This window comes from Conger conger, chromosome 5, assembly GCF_963514075.1.
Source record: "Conger conger chromosome 5, fConCon1.1, whole genome shotgun sequence".
Taxonomy (NCBI): Eukaryota; Metazoa; Chordata; class Actinopteri; order Anguilliformes; family Congridae; genus Conger; species Conger conger.
Window position 1 is genome coordinate 3107268 of NC_083764.1, and position 15602 is coordinate 3122869.

The 15602-nt window shown below is 41.6% G+C and overlaps 1 protein-coding gene across 7 annotated transcripts; it reads right to left on the reverse strand.

Moving 5' to 3' along the window:
• Window positions 1–240: 240 nt before the first annotated feature.
• On the reverse strand, window positions 241–14398 carry tfap2b (transcription factor AP-2 beta). 7 transcript variants are annotated; one of them, XM_061242921.1, is made up of 8 exons: window positions 14318–14398; window positions 10811–11263; window positions 7870–7944; window positions 6287–6300; window positions 5258–5437; window positions 4673–4791; window positions 3687–3828; window positions 241–538 (listed from the first exon to the last, which is right to left on the reverse strand). In XM_061242921.1, the coding sequence occupies exons 1-8, from the start codon at window positions 14396–14398 to the stop codon at window positions 241–243; spliced, it is 1362 nt and encodes a 453-aa protein (XP_061098905.1). The 7 variants fall into 7 exon arrangements, with proteins under 7 accessions (XP_061098905.1, XP_061098904.1, XP_061098903.1 ...); XM_061242920.1 differs by lacking the exon at window positions 6287–6300 and having other exon boundaries at window positions 5258–5477; window positions 7893–7944; XM_061242919.1 differs by lacking the exon at window positions 6287–6300 and having other exon boundaries at window positions 5258–5471; window positions 7875–7944.
• Window positions 14399–15602: the final 1204 nt, after the last annotated feature.

The following is a 15602-nucleotide window of genomic DNA, read 5'->3' on the forward strand; positions in this document are numbered from 1 at the left end:
TCCTTCTTCTTTGACCGTCTTCTCTCCGCCCCCAAAAAAGTAATGCAACGTTTAAAGCTAGAATATAAAGGATTTATGATTCGTTCGGATGTTTATTTTTTCTTTTTTTTTTGTTGATTGTTTTTTTTGTTTGTTTTGTTTTTGTCTTTTTTTTTGTTGACCATTTTTGTAGTTTTAGTAGTAGTTTTTTTTTGTTTGTTTTTTGTTTTTTTGCTTGTAGTTCTTTTCTTTCTGACTGTTTTATTTCCGGTGTTTCTCGTCTTTGTCGGACGTCTTGGAGCCGGGTCCGTCCCCGGATGTGTGCCGGTTCGTGGTGTTGTTCAGGAACATTTTGTCCAGTCCTTTCAGGGCCTCGGTCAGGTAGTTCTGGAGCGCCGTCAGCGCGGCGCAGATGGCGGGAGAGCCGAATCCGTGCGTGATGAAGCTGAAATGGGAAAGGCAGCTCTGGATTCCCGGCTCCAGGATGGGATTGGGTCGGCTGTTGCCTAGCGGCGTCCTATCCTGGGCCAGGAGGTCTGTGAATTCCTTGCAAAGCTGCCTGCAGGCGAGGGAAGGAGAGAGGGACAGTGATTATCTCAACAGTCTCTGGAATCCAAAAAATCATAACCCATCCCTCTGTCCAACTGTCAGGTTACTTTTAGTCTTCAGCAGCAAATTTAAGCAAGTGTTAGGCCTACCATTTCAGATCCACACACGTGCACGCTCACACACACACACACACACACACACACACACTTGGTAAAACTGTGATACCAGCTTAAAATGATATTTTATAAGCAGAACCCCCCCCCCCCCCGATCCTATTCCCCTTTCCACACAAATTATTTTTGACTCTCTGTCTCTCTCTCTCTCTCTCTCTCTCTCACACACACACACACACACATACACACACTCATGCAATGCACTCACAATGCATGCACTCCCTCAAACACACACACACACTCTCTCTCTCTCTCTCACACACACACACACACACACACATTGTACTGACACAAATGGTCTCTCTCACACAGTACACACCCACCCCACACACTCACACAGGCACACATACACACACTTATACACAAAGAAACAATGTTGTCAATAACACATGGGTAGACTGAATGTAATTTTAGTACAAGGATAAACATTGAACAATAAACAAACTTTTCACAAAAATTCACAAATCACAAATCCACAATTCACAAATCCTATGCAAATATTTAGAAACGTCACATAATTTAATATTCAGATGTCTGAAATGTATAAAGTGTATCTTTTTTCATCTTATAAGGATAGTTGTGAATGTATTCTGGGCATGTTCTTGAACGGGTCATGCATAACGGCCGTCTCCCATTTCTTGCAGCGTTCCGGGAAGTGAGGACAGGGGTGTTATGGGAAAATGAGAAAGGTCGACAAACTGTGCTTAAAACCCGAAGACAAAGTCAGAGAGGTAAGCCCGGCCCTGACGGCGGACCTGGTAACCTCCGATCCAGTAACCTTCAGATCTCTCTCAGACTTAATCTGCAAACCATTACACATCCCAGACGTTCCCAGACCGAAGGAAGAGGCCAATCAAAATGGGATCACATTTACAAAACATCTGGACAGATTTGAGCAAATGATTTTTTTAAACCCCACCTCGTTCTGCCCCTCCTGTCCTTGTGCTGATTAACACAAATTTCATTTGAGGAAATAGTCATATTTCAGATGAGAGGGAGGCTTTCCAACCTTCAGCCGTAGTGTGTTCTCTGTACCCGCTGTAGCGCGGGGAACCCAGAACATAAATGTGCGTTTGGAATTCCATATTCACAGATATGGCAAATGATTGGTTTTCTTACCCGAGATCAGGAAAACCTGTTATAACCAGTTGATCCAACCTCACTGTACTTACAATCTGCTGAGGAAATTATGCTATTCTACAAAATAAACAGAAACATGCATGAATCATGTCCAGATATATCAGACACAATATCACGGTTAACTTCCCTTCCTAACGGCTGAAACAGTGACCTATCAAACGGTGGAAAAAGTTCACTTAATGCTTAGAATTTAGTGTATTCATCAAAGCCAGCGAATCGGATGAAGTCACTTTTGTTCTTGTTGTACATCCCTTGTGAATTCAGTGGTTCGGCCAGTTGGACATCGCACAAACAATAGGTGTAATATCCATAACCTGGTTTTGCGATATGCAGCGGACACACTCTGCACGAAACCTTCGAGTCTCTCTGCAGAGCAGCAGAGCTCACCTGTCCCCTTTCACAGAGCGGACGGCCCAGAAACATCGCCCAGAAACATCGCCCAGAAACATCGCCCAGAAACATCGCCCAGAAACATCGCCCCAGCTCAGCCGTCTGACCCTCAGGTGGGCTCTGACGCTGATGGTGAAATCTGTCACTGAAAGTCTGGGCCCAAACGCTTTGAGTAAGCCCTGTGCATACACTCAGTGAGCACTTTATTAGGTAGACCTGTACGCCAGCTTGTTATTGCAAATATTTAATCGGCCAATCACGTGGCAGCTACTGAACGCATAAAAACATGCAGACGTGGTCAAGAGGTTCAGCTGCTTTTCAGACCGAATGTCAGAATGGGGAAGAAATGTGATCTAAGTCATGACTGTGGAATGATTGTTGGTGCTGGACCAGGTTGTTTGAATATCTCAGCAACAGCTGATCTCCTGGGATTTTCATGCACAACGTTCTCTAGAGTTTGCAGAGAATGGTGCGTAAAACAAAAAACATTCAGTGAGCAGCAGTTCTGTGGGCAGAAACGCCTTTAAATGAGAGAGGTCAGAGGAGAAGGACCAGACTGGTCAAAGCTGACAGGAACGCAAGTATCCACGCATTACAACAGCAGTATGCAGAAGAGCATCTCCAAACACACAAAGCATCAAACCTTTAAGTGGATATAGGCTACAGCAGCAGAAGACGTGATAAGTCAAATTCCTAATAAAGTGGTCACTTGAGCTTGGGCATCAGTGTAGGACATTCAAGCTGTGGCGATGATTTTTCTTGCCTGCCTGTGTGTGTGTGTGTGTGTGTGTGTGTGTGTGTATAAACACGGGATTTACTCAAAGTAATGTAAATATTTTTTTAAGAAATATTATTTCATATTATCAGTGTCTTATGACTATAACCATTCCAAAAGCTGCACTTTTTCGCTTTACGCGCAGAAAAGCACACTATTTTCGTACATTAAATAGGGACAGAGCACTTTCCCCGAGGCGACGGCTGAGCTATTGATTGACAGGAATTTGACAGTTCAGCGAAGATGAAGCGAGACTGGGAGGGAAGCAGACCCCGGGCTACGCCGAAGAAAGGAGAGCCGGTATTTTTAGACTAGAAACATTTCACTTAAATATAATGAGTTCATAATGCATTTCAAAGCCAGAACTGTTTAATGTTGGAAGTTCTTTCAAATTTATCGGCGCAGAGAACAGCTGTGTCAGAAGACACGAAAAGGGGTCTATCCACAAAGTTGACAACCTATCGCGATAAGTTCCTCATTTAAAAAAGAAATCCAACTTCAAAAAAAATAAATGCCCGCCGCTCTGAATAAATGAACGGTGCTTTCTTTAATTTATAGGCCTAGTTTCTACATCTGCTTTTCATTTGGAACCGGACTGCCAAGCAAACAATAAGCTACATTATTTTTGTCCATGAGTTCCAGCAGAAATACAGATTTATCTGTGCTCTGTACAAACGTACTTTGTCGCCAGGAGCATGTTTTTCCTCGAATGCAGTTCGTTGGGGTCCGTGTGCTGTCTGTTTAGATATTCGGATACCGCCTTCGTCGGAAATTCAGTTTCGCAGATGTAGCCGAAGTCCCTGGCTAAATGTACCGCTTCCCCTGGGAAAGACGAGATGCAAGGACAGAAATCGGTTACAGGCAACTGCGTATTTTTGTGCGTTACACAGTTAAAATACCATTACCATTGTAATGACTAGGCGATAATAACAATAAGTTATTCTACTACCACTGCAGCTATATAGCCTGCTACAACAATAAAACAACAATTAGGCCTACTCTTACTACTACTACTACTAATAATAATCATAATAATAATAGGCTATAGCTGACTGACATAAAATCCACTACCATTTTGATTGAACAAATTAAAATATGTTTAATCGTTTACAACATGGTAACACTAAATTATCATGTTAATAAACATTTCTCAAGAATTTATTTGATCCCTCTGCACTTTAATTTCAGCAGAAATCCAAAACCTTTTAAACCTTGAGAAAAGCACAGTGGCAGAATCCAAACTGTATGGCGATTCCGAGTGGATTATGCGCGCGTCCCCGCGGAATAAACTATGGAATCTATCTGGGCTATATCCATACGCAACTGTAGAAATATGTATTTTCCAGTTTAATCCACGTTTTTTTCCCCGATAAATCCGAAAATCCTATAATTGTTCTGTGGGTTTCTCTGCAGCTGCACTGGAAACGTCAGCCAGTATACTGTAATTGTTTCCAAGTGGCCCACAGTGGTTACTCCACCGATACTCCGTCAAAAATTACATTTTTAATCGCCTGGTTAGCCTTCCTTCAACCGATTTATTATTTTTAATTATTATTATTGTAAACTTAGACTTCGAAAATGCCACTGTATGCCTCCATTTGATCACATGCGTTTGTAGACGGAACACACACATTGATTAATGAAAATGCACATTGCTTCACCTTACCTTCTACAAGTGACGTTAGAAGAGTGACGTTTGCGGCTTTGCGCCTACCGGCGGGCAAATTCAAACCGATTTTTTCCAGTTTTTCTCTCAATGATCTTCCCCCATTTTTGGATTTTGCTCTGGAAAATAGTTGATAACAGGAGATATTAGAAGGACGAACTCTTCAAAATTATGAATTATAAAAGCATACAGTTACACAGCTGTAAACCCTGGAGAGGTAAGCTATTCTATAGGCCTAACTGTGCCCGTTCTTTTAAATCTTTACATTGTGGGGGATCAATTTCAGTAGCCTACAATTGATAAGTGTGATATAAAAACGAAATAATTTCAAGGACAGGGCAGGCTAGCGCGAACGCTCCTAACGGTGACCTATGTAGCCTCCTTCTCGGTTTGAAAAACGAACCGAAAGTTAAAAATTTGGTAGGTTTTTCTTTCACATGTAGGTCATTATATTAAACGATGACTTTGCAGGCTGCTAATGATTCGCAGTTTTGTTAGAATGTACGGGTATTTGGGGCTACGTTTACCAAAAGTAACTACAGGTGTAGGCTACACGCTAATACGTGCGAGGGGAAATTGCCTTACCTTCGTAGAACGCCGCCTAGCAACGAGGCGTTGAGGCATTCTGGCGGGGAGAGACGTCGCTGAACCTCGCCAACGGTCACTTTGTATTTCGAGGTGGAGCTGAGGAGTGATAAACGGCCGGGTACGGAGCAGAACACCTCGTTTGCGTTCACGCTTATCCCGCCGATTAAGCCGTCTTTGCTCATCATAAGAGAAGCCACGCTCTTTTGAGGCACTGGAACTAGGAAACCAAAGGGGTGGAAAATCAAAAGGCCGCGTCAACATAGGGACCCACTCGCAGCAAATACGTGCTTAACTACACCTCATAAGGATCTATTCAGTCCAGTGTATATGGCGTCGCACTTATTTAAATCAATAGTGAAATTGCTGTCTGGCCTAATTCACAGGCTGGGTAGAAACAACCGCAGAGAGGTTCGTAATGGAGTTTTGAGCCCTCAGCATGGCAATAAACACATCGCCTATGTTTATATCCCTAGTATAGGCCGATCAAGCTCAATTAAGATATAATTGTTTGTACATTGCAACTGGAAGTGCTGGATAGAACATTTTATCAGATTTTTCGAGAATGACAATATCACTGCAAATGTATCCCAACTGATATTAATATCGAATGGTGGATATAAAAGATTTCATATGACGTCGATGCTCATCAGCACCATACGTAAGATCACTGGTGAGTACCCAAACGGATCACAGATCCGCACTCTCAAGACAGATGTATGAAATACAAAAAATCTTATTTGTAACACAAAATTAGTAACGTTTACACAAAAGGTGTTAAAAGTTATACGAAAGGTGTGTTGGATATTAATGCATCATTTATTTAATTCGCTTCCTTTTCCAACTGGTACAATTTGTGGATTTATTTTCCTATTTCTAAAATTTAGGACACACACTTGTTCCACTGAAATTATATTCTCTGGTGTATTTATAAGCGCTCATATCGCAACACTCTCAATATATAGCTGGAAACCACGTGACAGCGAGAGTTTAGTATAATATGATTGATAACATGTGATGTTGCAATACCACAGATTAAGCATCTATAATTGCATTATAACCGTTATATTAAACATTAAAACCAATATTGAGACAATATGAGCGATGATATTCAAGGTGATTGAACAGTTCTCATGCACTATGTACACTGAAAACTACACCATCTGCAGATGGTACGCCACAATTCTAAGCCATCTATATGACGACAGAGAGAGAGAGAGAGAGAGAGAGAGGGAGGTGTTGTGTGTGTCAGAAAATAATTTGTGTGTAAGGGGGGGGGGGGAGGGTTCTGCTCATAAAACATCATTTTAAGATGGTCTTAAGAGTCTCCTTGATAGAACGAGGTCCATTAAGCAATCATTTGTACGAGGACACAACAAGAAATATGCCTGTCTGTGTGTGATCAAACGGTGTCGCCTAATAACGGATACGGTATTAAACGAGTAACGGCAAAGTGCCTCGTGCTACTCTTTTTGTCTAACCCAGAAAGTCTTTATCCCGCTAATGTTGCGCAACATTCTCATTATAGCGTTATTGATTGTTGATTGACTGGCGCCTTCAAATCGCATTAACCACCCTCTGCCAATTTTCAAATAGCACGTCATTACCATCACGTCGGCCTCCGAGCAGTGTGTCTTAATGTTTGCTCTAATAGGGCGAGGGGAAGGCGAGAGGCCCCGGTCCACGGCTATTGTATTAATAGCTCAATGGGGGATAATGCCGAAAATTAGCCTTAAACGAGCTCGGGAGATCTGCCCGTGAAGGAGCCATCCATCACGTGCGCTGCTTCCACTCCGCTCGTTCCCGGCGTCTACTGGGAGCGACTAATTTTCCTAACTAAACCGCCTCAGAAATGTCAATCAGTCCGCACAAATATTAACAAGGGCCTTGTGACTTCTGACGAGGAGGATGTTCTGCGTAGCCGCGGCCAAGAGAACGCGCGCCCATACGGGCTATTACCCCAGTTTCAGTGCTGCAGCGTGACGCCGGTTCACTGACATTCAGTATTTTTCTTCCTGGCTTACATATGTCGAATCTTAGATAATAATTTTAGGTCGTACATACATGTCCCTTCTCACTGGCCTCGAACACTATTATATGTTACAATTTAATCATTTTGCAACTTTTAAAAAAAAGTACATTGCACCTTGTAGCCTAAGCATTGCTTACAAATAGTACACCACTACTACTTACTCTAATGATGATAATAACAACAACTACAACAAATAATAATAATAATTAATAATAGTAATAATAATAATAATAGTAATAGTAATAGTAATAATAGTAATAATAATAGTAATAGTAATAATTAATAATTAATCATGAATAAAAAGTCAGCTGTAATTACGCACAGACATAATGCTCTGCATATGTCTCAGGTTTGAGACTGGCACATTTCAGAATTTCTGGTCAGTATGATTTGCATTTCAAGCAGTACGCACGCATCACCGCAGAACACCAATACGCAACGCGCCTTGACGTCCTTGACGCATGCGCATGCGTAGTTTAACTTTTTTTTTTTAAATCTACCTGTTCGGCTGAGAAGTACACCGCTCACACCATTTTAACTTGTGCCCACGAATACCGGGAGTGTCTGCCAGTGTGTGCGCGCTGCGGGTCTCAGAATCTTTACCTTTTTTAATGACTGATTGATCCAGTAGATTCATCCCACCGTCGTCAATGGCCTGGGGAAAGCACAATGACACAAGATTAGTTAGGACTGTTGAGAATGAACGTCTGCTCTTTGCTCATAAATCATGTCATTCTGCAATCGCCAACCTGTCATTTGCATGTATATACGATTACTGTGAGGGAGAGAGTTTATCTTTTCAAAATACATACATAAATTTAACATTGTTTGGAATTTCTGTCCTATATAATGAACAAAGTGACTCGGTGTGTGCACTTTTCACTGACATGTTTTCTCACCGCGCAAGAGACTAGGTCTATCTAAAATTGACTGTTTATATAAATACAGCCTAATCTATGATCTGTAACCTATAATAGAGAACTTGTTTATTTCGCTGCACTCAAGATTCAATTTCCTGTAACCTATGTTTTTTCCTACTTCTGTCAAAGTTATTCGATTATTTATTTAATGCAGATAGTGCTTGATAAAAGTACTGCTGTATTGTGACGGAAACGTGTGTGCGACGTCTTGTCAGATAAATACACCAGGGGTACAGACTGCCAATTTATTTAAAGATCGCGTTCACTGCAGCAGTCGGCATCTTAATACACGTACGACACGGTGTTGCCATATGACGGCACGACGTGCACGTGAACTTCTTATGCTTTCAATTCGTTTTAGAGAACGCGGCCGACTTGCTCCTTTTGAGCATTGGAGACTTTACGCGTCGTATTACGTGGACTACATCGGGGTTTATAGGCCTGAGAGATAAGTGTAAACAGTGACGGGTGTAACTTTTTACAAAAATATATGAAAATACATCTGAGGGCTTACCTATTTCAGCTTTTCAACATTAGGCTCTCAGGACAGAGTATTATCATCATCACTATTATTATTATTATTATTATTATCACCATCACTATTATTATAATAATAATAATAATAATAATAATAATAATAATAATAATAATAATAATAATAAATATTACATTTAATTATCGTTGTTATTATTGTTATTATTGTGTATTTATTCAGCAGACACTCTTATATAGAGCGACAACCAAAATTTGAGAAACAGAAGTGCATCCGCGTGCTCCAGACCAGGCTAAACAACATTAGCAGACCAGTGAAGATGCAACATCAATAAAGCACTAATGTTAAACAATAACATAAAAATAATTATTGCATACAGGTTGCATCCGTGACTACTACTACTATTAAGTATTTGAATTAAATATTATTCTTATTATTTTAATTAGTATGATATTATTTTTTATGATTATGATTGTGATTATTATCGGTCGTAGATGTGGTATCTGTAGTGCACAGTCAACAAAGATTACAGGAACGTAAGAGCACAATAATTTGTTTCCCAATTTCCATAAGTATTCTACGCTACGGGGACAAACAGCGTCCAGCTGCGCGATCCCTTCTCGGATGAGATCTGCGGAGCCGGCGGAGACGTGCGCCCGGCGCTGCTGCTTCCGAGAGTAACTGCCGCTAATGAGACCGCGCTTGTCTGACTCCCTGTCTAATTATGACCACCTGCCGCTCTCTGTGCAGGGTACTCACACAGCGTGCTGGCACTTAATAGTCACTGGGAGAATAGTAAAGATTTAATTAGAACTAAGCCCAGAAATGCGGAAGACTTACACTCTTAATTACAGAGTTTTCTTTCTTTCTTTCTTTTTTTTTTTTTTTTGGCAAAGGCAATAAACGCGACTGGCTGTTTAAAAAGATCAAGAGCCCGTGAGTAGCTTACTGCAGAAAGATTACCGAATTTTCTCAAACTAAAGTGACTGAAGTGAACATCGTCACGATTGTTGTGTATATACTCACGGATTTACCGTTCACCTGTCCACTGTCTGAACATTCAGGTGAAATAATTGCATGGGTTTATAGCCTTTGGGCGTGCATAGCTAAGTCGCTAACACAGCGAGAAGAAATATTTACTCATATGTGGTGTATCTCCCGGCACTAGCAAAATCTCACATGTTCAAACCCACAGCAGTCCCAACTGGACAAGAATATGACAGAAATTAACAATGTTTATGGTTTGCCCACATACTCGCCGCCTTGTCAACACGTCCCAAACCTTTCAACTTTTTTAAATGAACTCGAGCAAGGCGAGGAGTGAGAGGGAGAGAGAGTGGGGGAGGGGGTGAATTCAATGACCGCGTACAAGAATCAACAAAAAATGAAATAAGAAAATATTCCCGTTAACTGAAATACATTGCAAAGGATATCGAGTTCCGTAAAAAGTGAACGAATTGTTTGCTCTGGCTTAGCACGCGCATTAGAACTTGATTCCACGTGACATATGATGTGGTCGCGTTTGTTTAACTTAGTATTAGCCTTCTGAAATTACTTTCAAAACTATTCAACATCAACTCAATCAGAGTTAATTTGGGTATGAGTAGCAGCAGTCTAATGTTATTATCATGATGTCCTGGCTGAAAATGATAAAACCAAAACAGGTATCGCTAAAAGGGCTCACAACACCGTAAAGATAACATACTTAACTTATTTTATGCGCTTCCAGACGGCGCCGTATTGGCTAAGTGCTGTATAAATAAGGTTATTTTTGAGCTAATTTGCATTTTGCAAGAACTGTTGCCTGTGTCTATAGGCCCCTGTATATAGGCTAATATTTTAACTCTTATCAAGCAGAAATCGGGGATAAACAATATTCATATGCAGTCAGCTAAAGTAGTCCAAGCTATTAATTTTATTTTTTTAAATGATAAAGTAGTAGAAATTATTAAAATATTTGTGATCAGGGAGACCTGCCTGCACCATGGCCAGGAACAAATACAGACAAAAGAAGAAGGAATGGAGAAGGGGGAATGGGTTGTAAAGCTAACAAATGTAATAACATTATGAATTATCAGTATTAATGTACGAAATGTGAGACCAGTCACCTGCACGTCCTCCATCCCGTGCGCCAGACCGTGCAGCGCCAGGCTGTCGCCCATCCCCGAGTCCAGCCCGTGATGGGCGGCGTGCAGAAGCACGTCCGGCCGCCGCACAGAGTAGTCCCGCCTCGGGTCGAGTCCCGAGAGCTGCGGCAAAGAGGCCCGGGGCTGCGGCAGCAAAGAGCCCGCTTCACTCCCGACGTCCTGCCGCTGCCGCTGGCCCCAGGGGTGCTGCTGCGGCTGGTGCAGCGGGTTCAGCGAGTACGGGTCGTTCACGTGCGAGTACGGGTCCTGGCTCTGGTGGTAGGGGAGCGGTTGGTAGGGCGGCGGAAAGTACGGCGGCTGGAAGTCCGAGGAGGGCGTGTGCGAGAGCGGCGGGGCGCTGGAGTAGGGTCCCTGGGACACGGAGCCCAGCTGGGACAGCCTGGAACTGTGGCTGGGGACTCCATCGTGCCGGTCCTTGGAAGACAGAAATGTGGGAGACAATTTAGCGTTTCCGAGGCGAACGTTTGCTGTCGTTAAAGCAGTATGAACGCCAACTAGTGCACGAGGCTACTGTAAGTTGTCAGCTGCAATGTTTTCAGTTGTATTCTCGAAAAGAGCTGCAATATAGCCTGCAGGTGACAGAGGATAAATAGCCTAAATTCTCCCCAAATCATTTTCAGATGTTAATTTATAACCTCACCAAAGGCCTAAATGTGGCTACAAAACGTGTTCTTTTATTTAAGTTAGTTTCATTTAAAAAAATTATTTCGATAATGTTTAATGTCAGGTTTTAAGGCAAAGCAACCACTGGATCGTTTAAAACATAATAACAACATCTTATCAAAACGGCTGAAATTGCCTTTAGAAAAAAGCGCACATCACCGCCTGTAGCCTACTTGACAAAAATTGGAAACACAGCTTAACGGAAAATATTCCTTGTGTAGATCACTGCTGTCGATATTTACAGTGTTATCACACAACTGAAACCACTTCATCCACATTTAAATAAATGTGCAGAAAAAACTACCAAGCAACGAACCAACTCACCGTGGCTGAATACGTATGGACTAACATCTGGGAGACCGTCTGTTCACAGCAAAAACAATAAAATTATGGGCAAAAAAATCAAGAAAGACTTGCAGAAGAAAAATATGACTGAAGGTTTCCTGGACTTTCCATCAACGGCTTCTCCAGACCGCGCTGCACTGTTTGTTTATTTTTGTTTTTGTTTTTTTAATTTATTATTTATTTTAATATTACTATGCTCTATATTTGATTTGCTCCTGAGCTCCGGATATTCGCTCCTCTTCGACCCGAAGCCAGACTCAAACTGGTCGCGCGTACCTTCCCCCGGCGTCTCTACACCACCTCATAATAATTGCTATTCATGAGTATTAATATTACAGGAATACTTTGAGGGAGAACAGAGGACAAATGGAGCGTGAAGCGGCGGCCAGCTCCGGCGCTCCCCCGCTATTGTAAATGACGTTCATTCAGCTGAGAATTACCAGATGTAATCAGACGAGGGGGCTGGCGGAGAGGCACTTTCAGCAAAACTTTCGCGAGTGAGAGTGAATGGGAGAGCCGGCGCGACCAATGCTGCGCCCTTCCCTGTCACGCTGCGAGGAGATTCTTTTGTTGGAATTGTCTGGATGGCCCTTCGCTGCGTTTGACTTCTCAGGCTTTTTTTTTTTTTTTTTTTTTTTGACACAAGACACACTTCACCCCCAGTTTCTTTTGTTGAGTCGACGCTACCCTTGTCACAGCACGTTATTAGAAAACTTAATTCATTTACGGTATTTATTGTATGTTTGCTTGTGTTCACGCAACGCGTTGTAATTCACTGACAACAGCAGTATGGAAAAAAAAAAAACCCAACTATTTCATATCACGTTGACAATCCGAGCTGTGACCTGACTCACACGCTTCTGCTCAATTTATGACAGAGGCAAAGTCTCTCTGTATCCCCTCAGGACTTGGGTAGGAAAAACGCAATGCTTCGTTCAAAGAGCAATTGTGAGTTCAACACTAGTAGAGAGTGGTTTTCACAAAATCCAAGACCAAGCATGTATCCCAGCCTTAAACACAACACAGAACTTGGCCAATATAATTTCTTTCCACATGTATATTAAGACGTAGAAAAAATGCAGCCGACACACTGCCGTTCATTGTTACTTTCAGCTGAATGAGATTTTTTTACACGGCGCAGAAAGGAAGATATCGACGGTCCGCCAGTATGTGTTGGAGTTTATGAGCTTGCCAGCTGATTGTTAGTCTGACGGCGAGTGTGAGAGCGAAGACATGTGTGTGCTTATAGAGAGGGCGGCTACCCGCCAGGCTGAACGAAAGGCTGAATAAAGACCCACTCACTCTCATTCACGACCTCTCTCGCTCTCCCACGTACGCCAGATTTTAAACTTCTTTGTGCGTGGCGCCCCGCTCGCATCGATCCGCAGAATACCTCGCGACATCATTGTACCTCCGCGCGTGGCATCTCCCCGTTTCATCTCGCCGCGGTCCCTGATCCGTCCATTAATTGCCGTTTATTTTTGACAATTGCACCGCTGCGCTTTTGTCCTGGCGTTATTTGGTTTAAAAAAAGACACAATAATACAATAAAAAGCAATGTATATTTTGTATAGCCTACGTATTTGTCACTTTATTCCTTATTATATTTTATGGAGCACTTTTAATGATAATCCTAAATAGAAAACATGTCTTGTTCACTTACCCAAAACACTATTAGAAATTCACATTCTGAGATGAACTGTCCTTTTAAACTATTTTTTATTTTTATTTTGGAAAAGGGGGTTCACAGGTTTTTTATTGAGCCGCTCATTTCCAGGGGAATAGCGATGGATAATTTTTCATATGACCGCCATCGCAGTTTAGTCATTCAGACTGTCTATTTACAACGAGAACTGTTTGACAGCGCGTTCGTTTAATAATTATTCAGAGCATAATAGTTGTTTATAAATAGGCTATACATATTTCCTCTTTTTTTCAAGTATGCAAACAAAATCTCATTTTAAGGCTAAACTGGGTTTGCAGTTTAGGCTACTCGAATCGTCTAGCTATTAGCCAAAGTAAAATTCCCAAATGTATTTGTCTTGTCATTTAGACCATTAAGAACAGCAGTTCGAATAAAACAGTTTTGCTCATTGAGATTTACACTGATTGAAATATAAATATAACGCAGACATTTATGCCAATACAGCTTCAAATATAACAGCGATACTGACACTGATACTGATTTGGCTGATTTGTTGTGAAACTTACTTTTTTTATTATGCAACTAGTTTGTTGGTTTGTTGGTATTTCCAACCAACCCAAGAGAGAAGCTCGTATTGCTACAACCTCACATTTTTCTGAAGTCAACGAAATTCCCTCCCTGGATTATACAGAAGATTGAAAACTACTCCACCTTAACTCCAAATGCAGCGAATCCAAAACAACATAAACTTATAGATGCACAAAAAAAGCATCCCCCACACCATAATTATTTGAAATAATCGCCTTGAACATTACCTCGTAAATATCTTCATACTTGACATTTTCCACTAGTTTCCAGAGCATGTTTGCGGACTGATCTCTGCTAACTGAATGCATTCATGTGCGCAGTAGATTTCTGAACTCTCTCTCTCTCTCTCTCTCTCTCTCTCTCTCTCTCTCTCTCTCTCTCTCTCTCTCTCTCTCTCGTTTAACGGCCCTTCTGTAATTGGCGGAAGGGGGGATAGCTAAGGCTAACAAAATCCAGATATCCTTCAAAACGAGAGGGCCGCATTACGCACAAATCCCACGAACGCCAGTGTATATTTGTAAAGATCTCGGGGAAGAGGCGAAACAGTGAGAAGCTTTGCGCGTGTTTATGTCTGTTTATTTTAATAGGGTTTGCCGGAAAATTCTCAGCTGACAGACGAGTTGTGGCCCTGTGCGTAAAGCTTACTTTTGCGCTGAAATAAAGCTCCTTGTTGAATTAGATCACGCTTAGTTCTGAATGGTGCTCTGCAGTGTTTGGGTAGCTGAAGTATCTCACTCTCTCAAAGGTCTGGAGTTAATCAACATTTGTTCTTTGCGTTGGCTCACTTTTTAACTCACACAGCTTGTTCAGTTCTGTTATAACCTAGCGCGCGCACACACATTTTAAATCAGTTTCTAAGTTCAAAGTCGCTTGATTCCTGAAAAATCTCTGTCATTCTATACTATACATTTATAGCGACGGAAAATGTAATTGAATATTACCGGTATGGTGGCAGTAAGCCTATTAGTTCTACTTCCGGCATAATATTGTCCTTTGAAGATAACCATTACGGTCTGTAGGAGGTTGACCTTAAGAAACTGCGTGCTGACGCAGGTGGAGATCAGTGCTGAGATATCTGCACATTGGCCCTGTTACATTGGCTGAGAAAAAAAACGAAACAACTTTGATCTTCTTTACCTTTGCATACAGTCTTTTGTACCTGAAACGTATCTCATTCAATTTAAACGTAATTGATTGATAGAGAATTGGCCAAATGCACCATTATGTCTGTAATATCAACCGGTCACTTCATTTGAAGGGCCTGTGCATTCTTTATATATCTATATACATATATGTTTATATCTCTTATAGCTGCTGTACCAGGAGCGTGAAGATGCGCTCTCCTTTCTTCTCAAACGATTATAGCGTGTTTGGAGCGCCCCCTTCTGAAAACTGAGCTGTCGGCTCAGTGGCAAAGAGTTTGACAAATAATTGGAATCAAAAGAATACAGGATACATTTTTTTTAATTTTTTTTTTTTAAGTTGGTTGATTGTGCACTAAGATTATTTACA

Coding starts and splice junctions, on each gene's coding strand:
- tfap2b (XM_061242918.1), bottom strand. CDS start 14,398: ATGCATTCAGTTAGCAGAGATCAGTCCGCAAACATGCTCTGGAAACTA. Junction 11,264..14,317: donor AGTATGAAGATATTTACGAG/GTAATGTTCAAG, acceptor CTGTCTTCCAAG/GACCGGCACGATGGAGTCCC. Junction 7,945..10,810: donor ACGGGATGGAGGACGTGCAG/GTGACTGGTCTC, acceptor TGCTTTCCCCAG/GCCATTGACGACGGTGGGAT.